This window comes from Rhipicephalus sanguineus, chromosome 11 (genome assembly GCF_013339695.2).
Source record: "Rhipicephalus sanguineus isolate Rsan-2018 chromosome 11, BIME_Rsan_1.4, whole genome shotgun sequence".
Classification (NCBI taxonomy): Eukaryota; Metazoa; Arthropoda; class Arachnida; order Ixodida; family Ixodidae; genus Rhipicephalus; species Rhipicephalus sanguineus.
This window is the reverse complement of record NC_051186.1, coordinates 21,151,622-21,171,388: the sequence shown is the minus strand read 5'-3', so window position 1 is coordinate 21,171,388 and position 19,767 is coordinate 21,151,622. Positions and strand designations below refer to the sequence as shown.

The 19,767-nt window shown below is 45.5% G+C and overlaps 1 protein-coding gene across 1 annotated transcript in view; it reads right to left on the bottom strand.

Annotated features, from left to right (window-relative positions):
* The window catches only part of LOC119373816 (BTB/POZ domain-containing protein 7), a 59,043-nt gene extending 42,931 nt beyond the window's left edge, over positions 1–16,112 (bottom strand). The window contains exons 1-3 of the mRNA XM_037643879.2: positions 15,998–16,112; positions 13,668–13,833; positions 1,766–1,915 (exon numbers count right to left, since the gene is read on the bottom strand). Of these exons, the coding sequence (XP_037499807.1) occupies positions 1,766–1,915; positions 13,668–13,748 (231 nt within the window). The 5' untranslated portion in view covers positions 13,749–13,833; positions 15,998–16,112. The remainder of the gene's footprint in view (positions 1–1,765; positions 1,916–13,667; positions 13,834–15,997) is intronic.
* Positions 16,113–19,767: the final 3,655 nt, after the last annotated feature.

The window sequence follows — 19,767 nt, the reverse complement described above, 5'->3', positions numbered from 1 at the left end:
CACTCAGACTCACTCAAGAAATATATTTTGCTTTCAGCGCTCACCAAAATTTCAGACTCACCAAAATTTTCCTCAACCGGACTCACTCGGACTCAAGCTCACCCACATATTACTCAGCCGGACTCACTCAGACTCACGGCTCGACCTGAGCCTGAGTGAGTCAACTCATGAGTCCGTCAGCATAAAATTAGCTTCTCTGACCCTGGTGTCAATGCTCTTTAACGACAATATAGCTCATAATCGGTGTTCTACTATACGCCTTTTGATCTTCCACCTTCAAGTATAAGTTTCAGTGGCTTCAGTCCAGTAAGAACCTTTTTATGAAATACATGACTCAACTAAGATGTCTTTATCAAGAACTTGTCAGGGTTTGCGAAGGGGGGTTATGGCACCCCCCCCTCCCTAACTCCTGCCTCTGATCAATAAATATTGAGGTGGCGCATGAACGCTAATGCGCTGAGGTATGTGTGAATAGACTTGAGTATAAACATAAGCCGATATAAGGCTGATAGTAATGTTGAAGATGAGTAGATAGGACCATAGGTCGGCAATAAAAGGTGGAGCTCACTAAGACTCACTCAAGAAATATATTTTGCGCTTAAAGCTCACTCGGACTCACACTCACCAATACTTTCCTCAACCGGACTCACTCTGACTCAGACTCACAGCCCGATCCAAGTCTGAGTGAGTCGACTCATGAGTGAGTTTGCCAACCTATGCGCCGATATGACCCAAACTGAAGACAGTAAAAATGAAAGCACGTGCATCACTTAGCCTAAATTGTCCTCTTTCAATCCGTAAGTACTCTACATAACACCAACGTTTGCTATAAGTGGAAGTGGACGACACTAACAGTGGCAGCACTGGCCCTCCAGGTGCCCAGCAAGAAGTTCTTCGAAAAGGCAGGGACACACAGAAAAGGAGCCTCGGATGACACACTTGCAACAAGAGTTCTACAGCCCTACTTGTGCCACTCACAAGGTCAACTGCTGACCCAAGTACACTGCAATGAAACGGAACAGGAAAACAAATAACCACTTCTCAACTGACCACAGCTACGAATAATTTTTTGAAACAGGTGCATTACTGGCACTACTTGCCTCCATAGTCAAGCAAGTCATTTTGCATCTGCTTATCTTCATAGTAACATTTTCTTTCAATTTGAGAGAGCAGCTGTGTCAATGGAGTGCAAGAAAACAATCAGCCACTATGTCATGTCTTACTCTTGTTGTCGACGGTGGTGAACTGAAATTGTCCCCTCAAATGCTGCTGGGCGAGTAGCGAGTGTTGTAATACTCAAGAGTACCTCTTCATAAAATCCTGCACTCATCCAGGTAGCCTTGGGCAGCAGAATGGGTGTGCCTTAGAGCTCGAGCACTGGTGCTGCAGTGGCAGCGAGTGGCTGCCTTGCTAAAACTTGCCGTCTCACTGAGCGGCAGGACATTCAGAGGCAAACTCCATTCTGAAACCCAGACCTCTCCACGGACAAATCTGCAGGGGATACTCTGGGTGTGACGACACAAAACACACTGCAATGCCACCAGTCCTGTCTGTCATTATGCGGTTGCCACACCACGAATTAAGAGAATCAAGAAAGGTCCAAGAGTTCCACTGACATCAGCAAAATGTAAGCTGCAAATGTAAACACCCTGTTCGCATCCTCAATTGTGCATTTCTTGTGGGCTTGTGCAAGGCAACACACAAAAATGTTTTGTATTCGCTTGTATGAACTCTGGTGTACTGACTGCTGCCCAAGAGAGCTCACCTCTCGCACAGTCCAGCCAGCTGAGTTGAGGAAATCGTTGAACACTTGCGCATGGTCAAAGCCCTTGCTGGCTCTCCACCGGCGACGTGCCAGCCGCTTGCGTAGCGTCAGCAGGGGTGCCCTCTTCTTGCGCCCCATGTCGGGAGGAGCCTGCAGTGCACAGCACAATCGCTCAATCCTGGTCACAATGGGGTACAGTTGTCTACACGATTAAATATTACAAACTGCAGCCCTCACAGTGGGCAGATAAGAAAGAAAAAGTGATTCTTGCCTTAGCCACAGGCTGTGTGTTTGATCGAGGGCGGTCACAGCCTCCCCCTCAGCCAGAAATATATTGACACCTATTGTGTTTTGATACTGGCACACACATACATACATACACGGGGGCATAAACCTCAGCCAGAAATGCTATCACGGCCATGCCCATGGTGATGTTCTAAGCATATTCGAAATATAAAAATCCGGCAGATCCCATGCACTGTGGGAATCGATGTAATGTGAAGCAGCCAGCAAAGAGCTGCATACATTGCCTTGTTTGTGTTTGGGGCAAATGAAGTCATTCATGTCACGGCATGTAGTCCACCACATATCGCATGCTTGTCATGCATGCATGCAGACATTTACAATATGGTATATACCATGCTAATGAAAAATATATTCTGGTACATATATTGCATAACCTGTCATTTATATTCCTCACACATTGATGTCATGCCATACCAATTTTGGTATATATCCAGTTAACAAAACAGCCGGAAGTGCACCAAGTCAGTGTCATGTAAATCATGTCTTACATGTAGTGATGCAGAACTAACGATAAATTGACTATGGATACCATCGATAGTCTTTTTTAAACTATCGATAGCACTACTATCGACAAACTATCGAAAGTCCAATCTGTAGTACCATCGATAATATTACTAGCGATATTACTGCCACGCGTGTTTATTGCTCTGTTTTGATGTATTCCGGTTTGACCCACAAATACTGTTCGCAGCGTTTGACGCAGACCGTGCCGCAATGTTTGAGAAGCTTCGCGATTGTTTGAGATCATTTTGTCAAGATTACGTGCCGGACGCGAATAGGCAAGTTAATTCGAGAGCTTACGCAAGCACAGCGATAACGCTGGAAGGTTTGATGACTGGTGCATAAAAGACGAAGCGTTCCACCGATGATCAGATTACTCAACTGCCGACGACTGCTCTCGCCGCTATCAGTGCGCAGTGTGTATCGCTTGTATTTTGAGTTTTGATTTTCCGGGCACTTTGCCCAAATAAAGAGCTTCGTATTTCCCAGTCTTTCTGCAGCATTCATAATCACGTGACAAACTATATACAGTGGTGCGAATAATGACGCTGTTGCTTGCTCGCCATATTGCCAAAATATTTGCGATAGCCTACTCTCAGCTTCGCTTAATTTATGAGCAATTTTGGGCGAGAGAAATAAATTATATCCACAGTGGAAATGGCAGAATATGTTTATCAATAAATTCATATTCAAACGCAGCCAGTTACACCTTACAATTCACAAACTCAGACGAGAGTAGCGATGAGGGCATGTTGGTCTGTCATGCTTCTCGGATGTGGGCGTGAAAAGAGACGGACGAAGGGAGAAAGTACACACACACTGGTGCTAAGTGTGTGTGTGTACTTTCTTCCCTTCGTCCGTGTCTTTTCGCGCCCACATCCAAGAATCACAAACTTAGGTCTTGATAATTTTTTTTTTGAAATCATAAAATGCAATAAAAAGTTGAAGCCGTGCAGTTCCAGCACATGTAACGTCTTCCTTTCTGCTACAGCTGAATAGTTTGACTTTTATGATCATGTGTCAGCAAAGCACTCTGGTGGGACACAAGCATGTCAACTTTCTTGCCCCTCAGCCTGCTCTTCCGGCTCCAGTATGTACCACGCGTGCAGGGAACCAAGTTTATGCTGCAATGAGTTAATCGCACTGTTGATTTTATACTATCGATAGTACCTACTATCGATAGTGCTATCGATAGTATTTTTTTACCATCGATAGTCTGATAGTGACTCAGCTATCGATAGTATCGATAGTACCATCGATAGTTCTGCATCACTACTTACATGACATGCATGCCATGATATTTATGTTCCCCCCTGTCCTTTATGTTCGCCATACAGTCACGTCACGCAATATCAGTTTTGGTGTATGTCAAGCTAGCGAACCGGCTGCGAGCGCACCATGAGTGCGGCATGTAAATCATGCCCAACGTGACATGCATATCATGATTTTCATGTTACCACCTGTCGTTTATGTGTGTCATACAATGACGTCACGCAATACCAGTTTTGGTGTATGTCAAGCTGACGAACCGGTAGCGAGCGCACTGTGAGTCTGGAATGTAAATCATGCCGTACGTGACATGCATTTCACGATTGTCACGTTACCACCCGTCATTTATGCTTGTCATACAGTCACACCACGCAATACCAGTTTTGGTGTATGTCAAGCGAGCGAACCAGCCGTGAGCGCACCATGAGCATGGAATGTAAATGTTGACCTACATGACATGCATGTCGTGATTGTCATGTTACCACCTGCCATTTACACGTTCGTCATACAATCACGTCACGTAATACCAATTTTGGTGTATGTCAAGCGAGCGAACCGGCCGCGAGCGCACCATGAGTGTGGCATGTAAATCATGCCCTACATTACATGGATGTGATGATTGTCATGTTACCACTTGTGATTTATGTTCGTCATACAGTCACGTCACATAATACCAGTTTTGGTGTATGTCAAGCTAGCGAACTGGCCACGAGCGCACGAGTGAGGCATGTAAATCATGTTCTACATGACATGCATATGATGATTTTCATGTTACCACCTGTCATTTATGTTCGTCATGCAGTCACGTCACACAATACCAAATTTGGTACATGTGAAGCTAGCGAAACAGCTGTGGGCACACCATGAGCATCGCAGGTTTGTCATGGAGTACATGACATGCATGTCATGATTTTCATGTTACCACCCCTCCTGAATATTCATCATACAAAAATATTTTGTCATACCAGTTTTGATATATATCCATTTAATTAAAACAGCAGGGAGCTCCCCGAGACCATGTCATACGCATCATGCTGTACATGACATATATGTCATGATTTTCATGTTATGACCAGTCATTTATGTTCGTCATACCCTCATGTTATACCATACCAATTTTGGTATACACCCCATTAATGAAACGGCCAGCAGAGCACAAAGTCGTAGGCGGGCGGGCGGGCGGGCGGACGGACGGGCAGGTAGGCAGGCAGGCAGGCAGGCAGGCAGGCAGGCAGGCAGGCAGGCAGGCAGGCAGACAGACAGACAGACAGACAGACAGACAGACAGATATGCTCAAAATCGCAGAAGTTCGCTAAGAAATGCATCGCATTTGAAACGCCATTAAAGTATCACCAACTATACTCCATTTCGCACACCAGGTGCAACGCTGTAGAAGCTATGCAAGAAGCTTGGTCGGCAAAATGTATGACTCCTCACGTCTCGTTCTCGGTTTTTGTCATCGTAAACGCTCGCACAAGCCTCCGTGAGACACGTCGCGACAGCCTGCAAATGAAATACCCAAAAAACAAAACAACAAAACGCCAAGCAATCAAGCTGTATAGTAACAACCGTATAATGAGATTGGTTTATTTGCAAGGCACTAAATGTCTTCATTATTACTCAGCTTAAAAACAAAAAGAAAACTTTCTTCTGGGTGGTAAAAACACTGAACTATTCTTAATGCAAATGCATCTACTGCAAGAAGTCTCACTAGCCTTCACAGCATTGCACCTGATGTGTGAAACGGCGTATAGTCTAGCCTTCACTGGGACTTGCTGCTTGGGGTACCGTCAATATGGCCCCCACAAGAATGTAAATGGCCAACCAGGAGGAGTTCTGAACAGTGCCCCACCAGTCAGCCATTTTGTAACCTTGAGTGCACTAGAATGACACAAAGACTTGACCACATCTTGCATGCATGGAGGAAATAAAGCAAAACCTCCTTAATTCTGCTCTCATTATTTCGGAAAAGTATGGACTTATACAGGGTGTTTCAAGAAATGTGTCCAGTATTTTTTTAAAAATCACAGAAAGGAGGTATCTGCGTGCTATCTGCGACGTTACCTTTACTGTGGGAGAGGGTATTTTGAGATGCATACAAACAATAATTATGGCAGTAATTATAGAAATTAAGAAAATTAATTTTTTAACCAGTGGAAATAAGTGGTAGAGTCAAATGGGCGAATGGAAGCCCTTCCTGAGAATAGCCCATAGCCGCTTTGAAATTTTGGAAAGGCGGCCACTGGTAATCACCGCGGAGCGATGAAATCTGGCTAATTTTGCTGGCGATACCGAAACCTACGCACCAAAAAGCGCGTCTGCCATTCGCTGCGGAAACGCCCTCAGTGAAAACACTGTTTCCCTCGCACGGGGGGGGGGGAGGATAAGCGAGCGCCGTTATCATCCGTTGATCTAGATACTTCGTTTTGTTGCTGAGCGAGCCGCACATGCTTGCCTTTGGGAAATGCATGACGTAAGCGAACTGGCGGATGCAGACGGACGCCACTGCAGTTGCGGACTTGTGTCTGTGTCCTTTTGATTTCGAGGACGGCGGCTGCCATGCGTGGCACGTATTCCAGAGCCGAATACGTGGACATGGTGATCGATTATGTACAAGCCCAGGGCAATGTGCAGTTAGCGACAAGAATGTATTGTATTCGGCACCCAGACAGTCCCATTCCATCGCACAAGGTATTTAAAAGAACATTCGAGCGTTTCTATGTCACTGGATCTGTAAACGTGCGTCGAGGCAGAAGGCACAATGATGCTGCTGTGAATTGAGACTTTGGAATTTTATCTGCTCGCCTTCGTTTCCCTGAATCCTGAAGCCAGCGTCCGGAAAATGGCCCAGGCAACTGGCGTGACTTCGTCGAAAGTTTGGAGGACACTGTCCAAGTACAAGTATCATCCGTACCACGTTTCATTACATCAGGAATTGTCCGAGCACGACCACCGGCAGCGTCTGGACTTCAGCAACTGGTGCCTCATACAGTGCGATGAAAATCCCGAATTTCTGAACAATGTGCTGTGGACAGACGAAGCAAAATTCTGTCGAAGTGGAGAAGTAACTTGCATAACGCCCATTATTGGTGCAATGAAAATCCCCACTGGCTGCGAGAACACAAACATCAGGTGCGCTGGTCAGCAAACGTATGGTGTGGCATTTTTCAAGGCCGTATAATCGGCCCATACTTTGTTGAAGGAACACTGACCAGCAAAAATTACTCCGAGCACATACTCAGTGGTGTTGTGTCCGAGTCTGTGAGCGAACTGCCTCTGAACACACTTATGAAAGTGTGGTTTCAGCAAGACGGAGCCCCACCTCACGCATCTTCATGTGCCATCGAATTTCTTGATAAGAACTTTCCCAAGCAGTGCATAGGACGCGGCGGCCCAATAGCTTCGCCAGCAAGATCACCAGACTTGTCCCCCCTGGATTTTTTCCTCTGGGGGTTTGTCAAAAATCAGGTGTACTGGTCGGAGCCTGCTAACATCGACGAACTCAAGCAGAGAATAAGGACTGCGAATGCCAATGTGCCGGAAGCCATGCTTTTAAGGTCTGTGCATGATGTGCAGCGTCGTGCACAAATGTGTATTGTTGCCGAAGGAAAACACTTCAAGCGCTTAATGTAAGCTTTGTTCCTTCATGTGCAATGTACAGCTGAGCCACACTTGTTTACGTTCTTGCATCAATAAGCAGTGATGAAAAAATAAATAACTTTGACGCACTCATTACGCCAAAGCTTCCACGACCAAATATTCTGAAGCGCCATATGCGCCATAGCGCAGAAAATGACGAAGGACATTTTCGGAAAACCTATTCACTTTGATTCACGGCATTTTCCTTTCTAATGTAACTCACGGGTGCGAAAAAAAACTAACGCTGACGGCAGCTGGTCATGAAACAACCATTATGTCCGGCTTCTCTCCACTTCTCAAACAATTTTTTAGTGAACGCGCAATCGCAATCCATGCTGCTTAGAATCCTAGCAGTAACACATTTCTCGCGTCGATCGACCATGCGGCAGGAAAGCATTGACACGAAACGAAGTATCTAGATCAACGGATGATAACGGCGCTCGCTTATACTCCCCCCCCCCCCCTCCTCGTGCGAGGGAAACAGTGTCGTCACTGAGGGCGTTTCCGCAGTGAATGGGAGACGCGCTTTTTGGTGCGTAGGTTTCGGTATCGCCAGCAAAATTAGCCAGATTTCATCGCTCCGCGGTGATTACCAGTGGCTGCCTTTCAGAAATTTCAAAGCGGCTATGGGCTATTCTCAGGAAGAGCTTCCATTCGCCCATTTGACTCTACCACTTATTTCCACTGGTTAAAAAGTTAATTTTCTTAATTTCTATAATTGCTGCCGTAATTAATGTTTGTACGCATCTCAAAATGCCCTCTCCCGCAGTAAAGGTAACACCGCAGGTAGCACGCAGATACCTCCTTTCTGTGATTTTTAAGAAATACTGGACACATTTCTTGGAACACCCTGTATTCTGGCCCAGCAGCTGTTTGGGTTATTTAGCGGCAGTAAAGTCTTGTTGTGCAGGACATGAGCGTGGCTGGGAATCAGCAGACAGAAGCAAGGAGTGCATCCCTGAAGAACAAGCAACAACTGAAATTTTATTTTCGTGATAGTACAGCCTCTACGGCTCCATTGCGCACCCCTTCCCTTTCCCGCACGGAACGCGATAAGATTTCACCGACAGTCAAAGATGGGAAAGGGTGACTGGCTGAGGCCGCCACAGCCTCATTAATTTGAGCATATCTGACTGCATAATTGGCAGAGTGCCCCAAATTTGCGACTCAAAAAAACAAAAGTGCCCAACAGAAACGAAGGTGTAGGGTTACATCCATACACGTGCGTCCAGGGGGTTTCACCGCAGCCCCCCCTGTTGGTCGAATCCGATAGAAAACACAAATTTTAATTTTTGGACAACAGGTGAAAAAATGAAAATGAAGCTATGACCACCTTCTCATGGCTTTCTGGAGGTACATGTCATGATGTGAGAAGTAAACAGTTCTTTGAATGCAACATCAGGGGTTGCCAGCTGCCATTATCCTCAAAAAACATGTGTGGCCATAACCCTGCACATTAAAAATGACAAGAAATGTCTAACAAAGTAAAGTTATGGGGCAGAATTGGCGCGCCCCTCTAGACAAACAGGGGGGGTGTACCCACCCCTCATGTGCACGCCTATGGTTACATCATAATAGACATGAGCAAGAACTTCACAGGTACAACAGGAGCCCTCCGTGCCTATCAGTGACTTTAAAGCCATTATTCATGCATTCACCGCCACACATGACACTGCAAGACCAAAGTATCTTCAGAACTGTGCAATCCATGATTGCGTCAACATTGACTGCAATTTTGTTTGCAGTGGTTGTGGCAAACAGTAGTTTCGTTCCAACACAGTACTTCACAAAAGTCCGATCACCACTGACAATCGCATCAATAAGAACCACATGGTTTCATTCGCAGCAGTTGCAGTGAACAGTAGAGCATTGAGCTGTATGTTGCACTGAGTCAAAAGGAAACTACTGCTAGGAAGCAACAAGTTGCAAAAGGAAGCAACTGCTGCGAATGAAACTGTGTGGTTATTATCAATGTTGATAGTGATTGGACATTTGTGAAGTATTGTGTTGGAACGGAACTGCTGTTCATCACAACCACTGCAAACAAAAGTGCAGTCACTGATGACGCAGTCACAGATTATTCAGTTCTGAAGACACTTGGGGCCAGCAGATGCTCCACGGGGTGCGGCCACACTTCAACCTATGTTGAATTCCAATGGCGAAGTCGGAGCAAGTTTTTCTGCTTCTTTTGGAGCAAGTGTGTTCCAATGGCAGAGTGAGGGCGGGAGTCAAGCGTTCCAATGGGAGAGTCGGAGTGGATTCAAAGCGGGAGTCACTCTGTGGAGCAGGAAAAGTTGCTCCGCCAAAATCGGCTGAGTTTACCGGAACTCGGCATGACGTACTTCCTTTAACACATTTGCCTGCTTGGGGGCGCTGCCGCTGTCGCGTGTTGTGACAGTAATGGTGGACGACATGGACGTCTGGGCAAATCGTGCAGCATTGCTTCCGCTGATCGATAGCGACCAGCTCAGAGTCAGAAAACTCCAGTTCCTGCACGAGTGATTTGACAGCGACACTGAAACTGCCGCGTACGAGCGGGAATTCGACAGCGGAATTAGCAGAATGGAATAACTATGCGCAAGGTATTCTGGGCAACTCAAACACTTCCGCTTCCTTCTTGCTCCCATGCTTGCTCCGGCGGTGCGGGTTGTGTTCCAATCGCGGATTTGGAGGCATTGCTCTACGCCAGAGTCGAGTGCTTGCTCACAGAGTCCATCGGCTGCTCCGACTCTGCCATTGGAATTCAACACTAGAGTGCACGACCCTATACATGGCAGAAAGCATAATGCCATCAAACCCACTGGCTATATTGTAATGGACCTCACCGGACCATTGCATGCTAAGTCATCCGAGAGCTCCCATAGCAAAATGTACATCGTACTTTTCCCGTTTGCATTTCATAGTTTTCACAAGAGCATTGCCTCTGGAACGGGTCTTGGATATGCCTTTACCTGCTTTCTTGTTGGTACTCCGGCACTTCATTGCAAGAATCACTCTGACAATGCCTTTACCATTAAGAGAACGCCTCAGGAGCTACAAAAAATATGGAAAGTACTTGGACAAGACAACTTCCAGGCTTACACTGCGAATCAAAGAATTCAGCGGAAGTTCATAGTCGTAGCGACCCCATGGTGGGAACAATGGCACTCCAAAAAGTTTTAGGTGGAAGCTGTGTGTGCACAGAAGAATTTTCAACTGAAGCGGTGCTCAATTCAGAGCCACTAATGTATTGTGATAATCAGGCCAGTGAACCCCCCACAACAGCACGCTTCCTAGTCAGCCAGCAACTGACGACACTACCAAAAGGAATGACAGCGTCAGGTCAACCTTAATGAAAACCAACACACCATGAAGCCAAGGAAGGCGCAGGGGACATTAACTGTACTGCTTTAACTGCGTCCTAGTAATTACGACGTGAAGAAAGTAAAGCGGACGAAAAGACCACAGGTAGTGGCATTCCTAGGTCTGCATGCACCCGATAAAGTGGACGACCGCTGCCGTAGCTCCACTGGTACAGCATCAGGCGCATTATCCGAAGGCGGCAAGTTGTGTTTTCGTCCACTTTACTTTCTTCACATTTATATCGTAATTACTACAATACAGTTTAAAAAAAGTACAAATAGCCTCCCCTGCACCTTCCTTGGCTTCATTATATCAAACGAGCTCTTAAAATTCCCTTCTTTCGTTTATTGTCAGGTCAAGTAGCCAGCCACGATGGCTGTCAACGACTATCAATGGCAACGACAACGATGGCAACGACTATCAGCGGCGCTTTCAACATCGACAGAAAATGATGAATGACTTCTGGAAGCAATGGAAACATGAATATTTGCTGTGACTACCATCTGCTCATCGCTCACCCATGCATCACTGACAAAATTAAAAGGTCGGTGACATCGTAATTGTGGACCAAGTTATTCTGGTCACTAGCACAGGTTCAAGAGGTGTACCCAGGAACCGATGGAGTTGTGCATGCCTGTTTAGTGCAATTACAGGAGGGCAAAGTCTTCAAGAGGCCAGTGCAGAAGCTACATTGTCTAAAACTAGATGGCACCACTTTTGAAGCCACGGAGAATGTCCGAGATCAGCAGACGACGAAGAAAAAGAATTGATCGTGGGCTGCTGTCTGCGCAGCTGGCACCAAAATGTGCGTGAACCTTTATCGTAGTCATGTACTTTTGTACATGCACGTGGTAAAGAAAAGTATGTCACAGATCGAGACATGGATCCTGCACCACAGCCACACTGTGAACCAAGCCGTACAGTTACTGCAAGCAATGATCAGTCATCACATGACAAGTAGGTACCAACTTTGTGAGAAGTGACCAGCACGGATGATGGCCACTGTGGCAGCACAATCTAGCTTGACTTGGCTTATCATGTGTGCCATGATGCCCCTTCCAATAGTGAGACAAACAGTAAACTACTTTCGTTCCTGAAAGGCGAAGCATACGCTTTGGATTGCCATATTTCGGAAAAATATAGTAGTCTTTGTGTGTTAGAGTAGTGTGGTGCGGTTTGTGCAGCTGCAGTACCGGAGCAATCAAAGCAATAAATGGTGGCTAGATTTGAAAGCATGCACAAATAATGTGATGTGAAGATGTGCCTGTTGTTTGACATTCCAGTCTGGACTTAATTCATTCAACCAACTGAGGACAGGAGAAAAGCCACGCACAGGACATCGTCGTCCCCTAAAATGAGGAAACACAGACTGACGAGGCATTCCTCTGACCAGCTGGAACGTATTGACCAGAGTGCTTGCTCTACAACTGATGCCTCTTCCCTGCAGCGAAATCACTCAGACAAATTATTATCATTCTTATTAAGTGCTGCCACCCCGTACATCAGGCCATAAGCAGAAGTGGAGCATACAGACAAATAAGTGTTGTTACGATCCACACTAGACAAGAAAACTGAAGAAACGATGCCGTGAGGAACAGGCACTAATGCTATTCAGCACCTTTCTAAGCAATAATGAACGGGGACGGCAACTGCCCATAGAACAAAACAGCATTGTTTGCAACACATGACAGTGTTTGTAGGATCATGCCTAAACTGCACAGCAAAAGCCGCTACAGAGCTGACTTGGCTCTGGTTCTTTGGTCTAGGCGAATAGCCTTTTGATTGTTCCAGTGAAATAGAGATAAGCCAAGGTGTCTAACATTAGTGTGGTTTGTGAGTACTACCAGTATGGGCTCAGCACAACAGCAACATTTCGTTAACATGTTTCTCTTTAACTGAAATTAATATTCAGACATTCACATTCTTCAACTGAACTTGATTGCAATGCCAAATGCTATTCAATTTGCACAAAAAATTACTGATGTTCGCACATCCAAAACAAATCGGCCCCATGTGTCGAGCATAAAACATTTGCTCCAAGCATTGATTAAAGACTTCTTTTCAAAAGCAATCAAGTTTGTTTTATTCAGCTGCACAAGCAGAGAATTTATGCAGAAGCAGAATGCTTGCACTGCATGCGCCAGAAGGAGCTTGCAGTTCTGAATTACACTTGACAGTTCATGTCTGTATCTATGAAATATACAAGTCATGTTGAACCTTTGCACATGTATGAAGGGTCAATGCCGAGGTCAGCTGCACTTGCTAATTTGAATTGGTTGATTAACGTCAACTTCAATGTGGTTCCTATGAGAGCATGTATAATAACGACAGGTACTCTACTGTCTATACACATCAGTTCATGGCCTTGCACGACACAACCTCATGAAAACCACAATGCTAATTACTCACAGCCACAGTGAGCTGCTTTTACTGATTTCATTTTGTGTGCAATGTCGAAGAAGGTGCAACCATGGGCACAAGAGACCTGCTCACAAGCGGCAGGTTCAACCAGGCATATTTGTGGGCTTGCACGAGGCATTTAATTTCTTTGTGCATCAAAGGCTGGCTTACATATGCACTTCTGCTACTGGTATATTAATATGCCAAGCCTCAACCATTAGACACATCTGATTTCATTAAAAACAGTGCGCATTCACGGTACTTTGGTGTGCATTTACAATCGCAACCATGTCACAAATGACTAGACGGTGATCCTCCAATTAATCTCTGAGTAACACAGCGGCCTGTTTCAGTTGATAGTCGGCTCTTGTGCCTTCCACAACAAATTCTCGCCTACTAGCTCAATTTCTGTGAAACATATCCAGTGCCACCTAAAAGGATGTACCTGGGGAGGGTCTGGCGACGATGCACCCACCCCCATGACGTGCTCTACAGTGGTGATGCCCAGGGACTCGCATGGGGGCATCCGGAGGGCTGCCTCGTTTCCGTAGCAACACCCATCACCTTCCTTGCAGCCCGTCTGGGGCGCGAGGAGCAACCACCATGCCCCACTGCAAACAATGTCATTACGCTTGAATCAACCTTTGCAACTAATCATCCTTATAAAAGCAATGTCTCAGCTACGACAGATCCAGCAGCAAGAATCTGTATATTGATTTCTGCCCCATTCGTTTATGTACAGCACTCACGGACTGAAACGCAAGTACCAAACTTTCAGTATGACGACTCACAAATGCTGCCGATAACCATGTCATGTCGCTACGAAACCGTCCACTAAATGTGATGTAAGCACGTTGGAATTATGCTGATGAACTGAAGATGGTGGAAACAACACTACGTGCATTACTTGGCTCTAAATTGTCACATTTCAATCCGTGAGTACTGTACAGTCACGTTCAGTACAACTTGCAACACAGGAGCCTCACAAGTTCAAAGATATCCGAGGCTTTAACATGCCCTCATTTCCACCACTAAATGACATTTTCTTATTTGATATTATTCCAAAGTGAGCCTTTAGTAGTGGAAATAAGGGCTTGTGGAAGCCAGGGGTTAGCAGACCACATGTTGAAAGTCATACTGTATACATTTACGCACACCACTGATTTTGGATTTCAGCCCCATCAAAACAACAATTGGAAATTCGACACACAAAAGCAGTGCCACAAACAGGACAAACCAGAACTAGTGAAGAGTGATTGTAGTGCCACTCTTTTAGCAGTAGATGTGCACACAAACTGGCTCAATCTTGGTGCCCAAGGGTGGCTGTAGTCATTATAGCTATATGGTTAGGTAGCACACTTTGGACGGGGACAAAAAGGACACGACACTCACACTTGTAGCGAGTGTCGTGTCCTTCCTGTTCCTTTTGTCCCCGTCCAAAGAATATAGGTATAATGATCAATCACCAACTAGCCCAGCTCTCAACCTTACTGGTGGCTGTAGTGTCTGATATGCCCTACACACTGAGACCCAAAAAAGGCTCAAGTACACTTTACGAAGTGGTATCATCGAACTGTCTATGTTTCTTGCAGCCAGCAGAGTAGGCTGCACAGAATGCTGCTAGTATATCATCTTTCCTTATTTACGTTGCCATTTTTTTTTTCACAGATATCTGCCGAGAAATAAATGTGAATGATTTTTGGCCCTGGAAAGGCAGGCGCGATAACTGTTGATTCGCAGTGAGGGGTGAGCAGCCAGTGTTTGAGGCAGTTGATGGTGTAGAAGCCATGCCGACAGAGACCTTGGAAAGTAACCACCAAGAAGAAGAATGCTTCACTGAGTGGGATTGTGCTTTGTTGTGGGTCAGACGAATTTCAGTTATTTCACGTTCCAAAAAATTCATACGCGAGATTTCACCATACAAGTGCACTGTGTTACTGACTGACAATGTGGAGTGTTAGGTCCTACTGTTCGGCTCTCGGCACCCCTACAGTTTTACATATGGAGGAATAAGTAGCCTGTAACCTTTTTTATTGCCGGCTTTAAGAGTAATAACGATGATAATAACTGTTGGAGTTTAAGGCTCCAAAACCACGATGTGGTCATTAGGGACGCCGTGGAGGAGAGCTTCGACCAGCTGGAATTCTTCAGCGTGCACCTACATTCAAGTACACGGGCCTCGAGCAAGCCTTTCAAGCAAAAATTGAGATTCAATGCATGCTGTAGCCACACACTGACGTATGACGGAAAGCCCTTCGTGTAAGCTGTCAACCTAAACGTTGTGGTAGCCGCGGATGTCAACGGGGTGCCACATCAAAAGCTTTCTACCGCGTTCACACCTGTGTTTACGACAAACACGTTTCTTACAGATCGCCCCCAATCGATAAGGGAAAAAGCGAAACTAATCCTGCGATTTTCAGGTTCAATCATCGCGCATGAGAAAAATACGTGGCTCAAGAGGGTGGTGCAAAAGAGGCTTGGGTGGGCGCAATATATCGGGTTATCATCCGATAAAGTCGTGCGACTATGCCACTATCTATGCACGACCACGGACCCACGGACACCACGGACGGCCGCAAAAGCACAGGAAGAAGCCTAGAAAACAAGAAAAGAACAAGCGCCGCCTAGTAGAAACCACGAAATACGTTCGCCGCAAGAGGTTTGATCGTAGCCCATACACCAGATTACGAAGCGACGATAGGATCATGTGCAACTCGAAAGATCGACTACGAGCAACTTTCGAAAGCAAGTCAGGCGGAGGAAAGCGAGCCTTACCTCGTATTTTCCTTAAACCAGAGCAAATGCGAGAGCCATGTCCGGGGAATAGCAATGGGAGAAGTGACAGCGGCACTTTCCCTGGGCGATCGTCGACCAAGCTCAGCGGTAACGAATGGGGACTATAATAGTTTATCGCGCATGGTAGGACGTTTGGCACACTGGTTTATCTTGGCACATACAGTCATCGAGGAAGGACGCCTCCGGACACCATCCGAGAGATGGCGTTAGCGAGCAACGCACAGTTATGGCCGGATTCGTACGATTATGCCACCATAGAACCATAGTACGATGGCGCCGATCGGACGAAACCCGGCTTAATTTTATACGTGTGATTTCCTGATCATGCGGCTCAACGAAGGAAGCACAAATGCGTGGTGGCCCTTTCGGAGGAGAATGGGGACGTCTCGATTATGCGCACAGTGTGGGAAGGCCGGGGCGCGCATTTACAAAGGCGAGCGAATAAACCCACCCACAATGCACCGCGCCACGGCGCTCTCTGGGGCTATGCATTTTGGCCGGCCTAATTGTGTCGGGCGGCTGCCAGTCCCCGTACTTTCGTATAAGTGGAAACAGCGACGGCTGTGTGCGCGCTGTACGTACAGTTTCCCTTCTCTAAGTGTATGGGTGTTCTCTGGTGCAAACGCAAAGTGCTGGGACGACGCGACCATAGTAAACGCCCTACGATGAATCGGATACACGCGAGAGATGTGCTTCGTGAGACGCTGTGCGCACACAAGTTCTCGCTACCGAAAGCCGACTCGTTCAGGACGCATTGAAGCGGACACAGCCTGCAGTGAAAAACAACACGACAGCAGGATGACGGATTTCTTGCGAGTCAGCAACGATATATGCAGACGTGGCAAAGCAAAGGAAAAGTGGGCTCTGGGACGATGTGATGCAGGAAAGCCCTCTACGATGGATCGCATGCACGCGAAACTGTAGATGCTTCAAGCAACGTTAGTGCGCGCGCCTTTATCGACCATGCCCTCCTCTGCCGAAAGTTGCGTTGATCTGTTTGCAACGACGTAAGTATCGATGTTGACAAAGCCATATATGCAGTTAAAACGACGGGATGACGGATTTGTGCAAGCCTTGACGCTGCTCAGAAAGCTGGTATCGAAGAATGTCATTCCCTACGTCGCGGTCGTCACTTCAGCATTAATTAGCTTCAGCTGACGGCCCAGCACTGGCTTAGAATTATTGCTACGCACTGTGAATGGGGACATGCGATGCAATATGAAGATCTTCGAAACGTCATTGTGCTCCTTAAAACACGCGAAGCTTTCGGCCGTTCGTATATTTTTGATTATATATATAAGATGATGCGCGATCATTAAGAGAGAGAAAAAAAAAAAGAAACGCTGGCGCCAGGATATCACCTATGAGCAAAATAAGGTTCGAACAAAAACGAAAATTTTCTCGTGTGCCCTTCAGAAAAAGAGCTCTGCTCCTGCCATTTTCTTTCTTTTTTTTTTTTCGCATTTCATCGCAATACATGTGTAATGCGGTGAAGCTTTGAAGGCACGCGCAATGTTATGATATGCGAATAAGACTCGCCGAAAGCCAGGTTCTCGCCATCGTCCGCCAACCATATTTTTCTGAGAATTTGACGTAGCCCCTCGACGTGGTTTTTTTTTTTTTCTTTCTGCAACCCACCCTTATGCAACAAGCCATCATGCATACTTGAAGGCAAGTAAAAAACCTACCTGGCCACAACCCATGCAACACAAAACCTCTATACGTTCTAAGGTGTTTTATGGAGGGTTTGTGTTTCATGGGACGTTCCACGTAGTCGTCACATGAAATTGAAGTAAAAATAGGACTGCATACCATGGAAGTCGCCCACAATCTTGCAAATATACAAACACACCTTGCTTTATTTTTTGCATTACTTAAACCCAATGCATTGCAGGTGAAATGCCACCTGGAGTATCACAGGGATCATTGCTTGCACCCTTCGTCATCCTACCTTATATAAGTGATAGCCAGTCTTGTATGCATGTGCCTGTTCAAATGAACTTCCTTGCGTATGACTGCATGATTTGTGCAAGAATTATAATACCATATCAGACTTCACAATTTAATATTAATTCTAGCACAAGCCTTCACAGGGAACCTGGCAGATATCTCTTAATGCTAGCGATGTGTATTTTCTGAGAAGCCTTGGAAGCTCTTTTCTTGCACAAGTTGTGTCAAATGCCTACAGACCCCTTCAGCCTATAATCTTGGTGCCTTACCACAAGTACGTAATGCAAAAATCACAGGAAATGTTAAAACTGGTTCAAAGATTTATGAGCTGTTCTAAAAAAAAGAAAGCAATATATTTTTTGCTTTTGCAGAAGCATTGTGAACAAGAGTAGACCAACTGAGACTGCCACAAGCATCCTTGAATATGTAAAAATACTTTTCAGAGGAAGCTGCTTGGCGAATGTGGAGGCCACGCATTTTATTCAGCTGCACACATTTCTGCTCAATCTTTTTAATGCTATAAAAATATCCAAGATAACACCTATGATGACACAGACAGCATAACACACCCAGTTTCTTATGTCTTTTGGCATTGAAGATAAAAGGTAGCTTATTCCTTCATATAAATTTCCCATATTCACATTTATGTTAGTGAGAAGCTTGACAGCATACCAGTTTATATCTCTCTCTATGAGATGCGGACATCTATAAATCCAGAAGCCCGAATTATCACTTTTGACAAATGTGAAGACGTACAGATGCAGAACTGTGAAATGTTATTTATTCACACCTGTTATTTATTTTTTAAACAAACTTCCAATTCAGCAAAGCATTATACAAGTACCAGTGTTCATATGCCTCATGACTGGCATGTGGAATGGTCTTTACAAAGGTTCTCCACTGCCAACCAGGGTTGTTGCAAGTATTGTACTAGGCATGTGTTCCCCTCTCCCCCCAAAAAACCCCTGTGACAGCACTGCTGCCAGCACCATGAATGAAACAATGCAGGCAACAACTGCAGTGCTAAATGCATGAAACACCTCGCCATCAAGATGAAATCATTGGGCTATGGCCCAAGAGGAGCAAGGTATATTTGCACAGAGAAGTAGCTCGGGAAATTTGCAAGATGCATTGCCACCAGGCCCTCTAAGCACGCAGTCAGTGGATGCTTTATGACTTCTTCATGGCACTCTTTCTATGAGAAAGACATTGATCTGCTGCTTTGGTGATGTAATGATTTCTCCGAAGTTACGAAGACTGCATTGACCGCAAGCTGTGCTTAGATAGGGATGGTAGTAGTGTAAAGCCCGGCGATGCAGCTTTGAACCATTTTTATAGAACTGTCCCTCACTGTGGCAACAGGCATGCTTTGGAGGTAGTAGCATCGACCTACTTCCTAAATTTCTGCAAACGCCTTTGCATGCAACTCAAGGAATGTCAAAAGGTATTGCATGCTCTCGTAGCTCACTTTGGCAGCCTAAGATACACCCCAAATTTGGTAATAAACTGCCATGAATATTGCATCATTTTACAAGCGGGGGCTTTTATTTTAGATGCGCAGCAGTAGCGCAGGCATAGGTGACATGAATTGCACTTTTAATGTGAAATGGCCAGTCATTAACGACCATTTTGTAATTGTCATAATAACATAAGCATTTGTTGTTTTATTTAAATTTTCCCCTAGAGCAAAAAAACTTATTCATAATGCATATAGCTATTATTTTAGAAGTGGCAAATTGTAGCTTATCGAGCTTAAAATGGGTCAGCAATGGTGAGCATTATTTCTGCAAGGTTTGAAA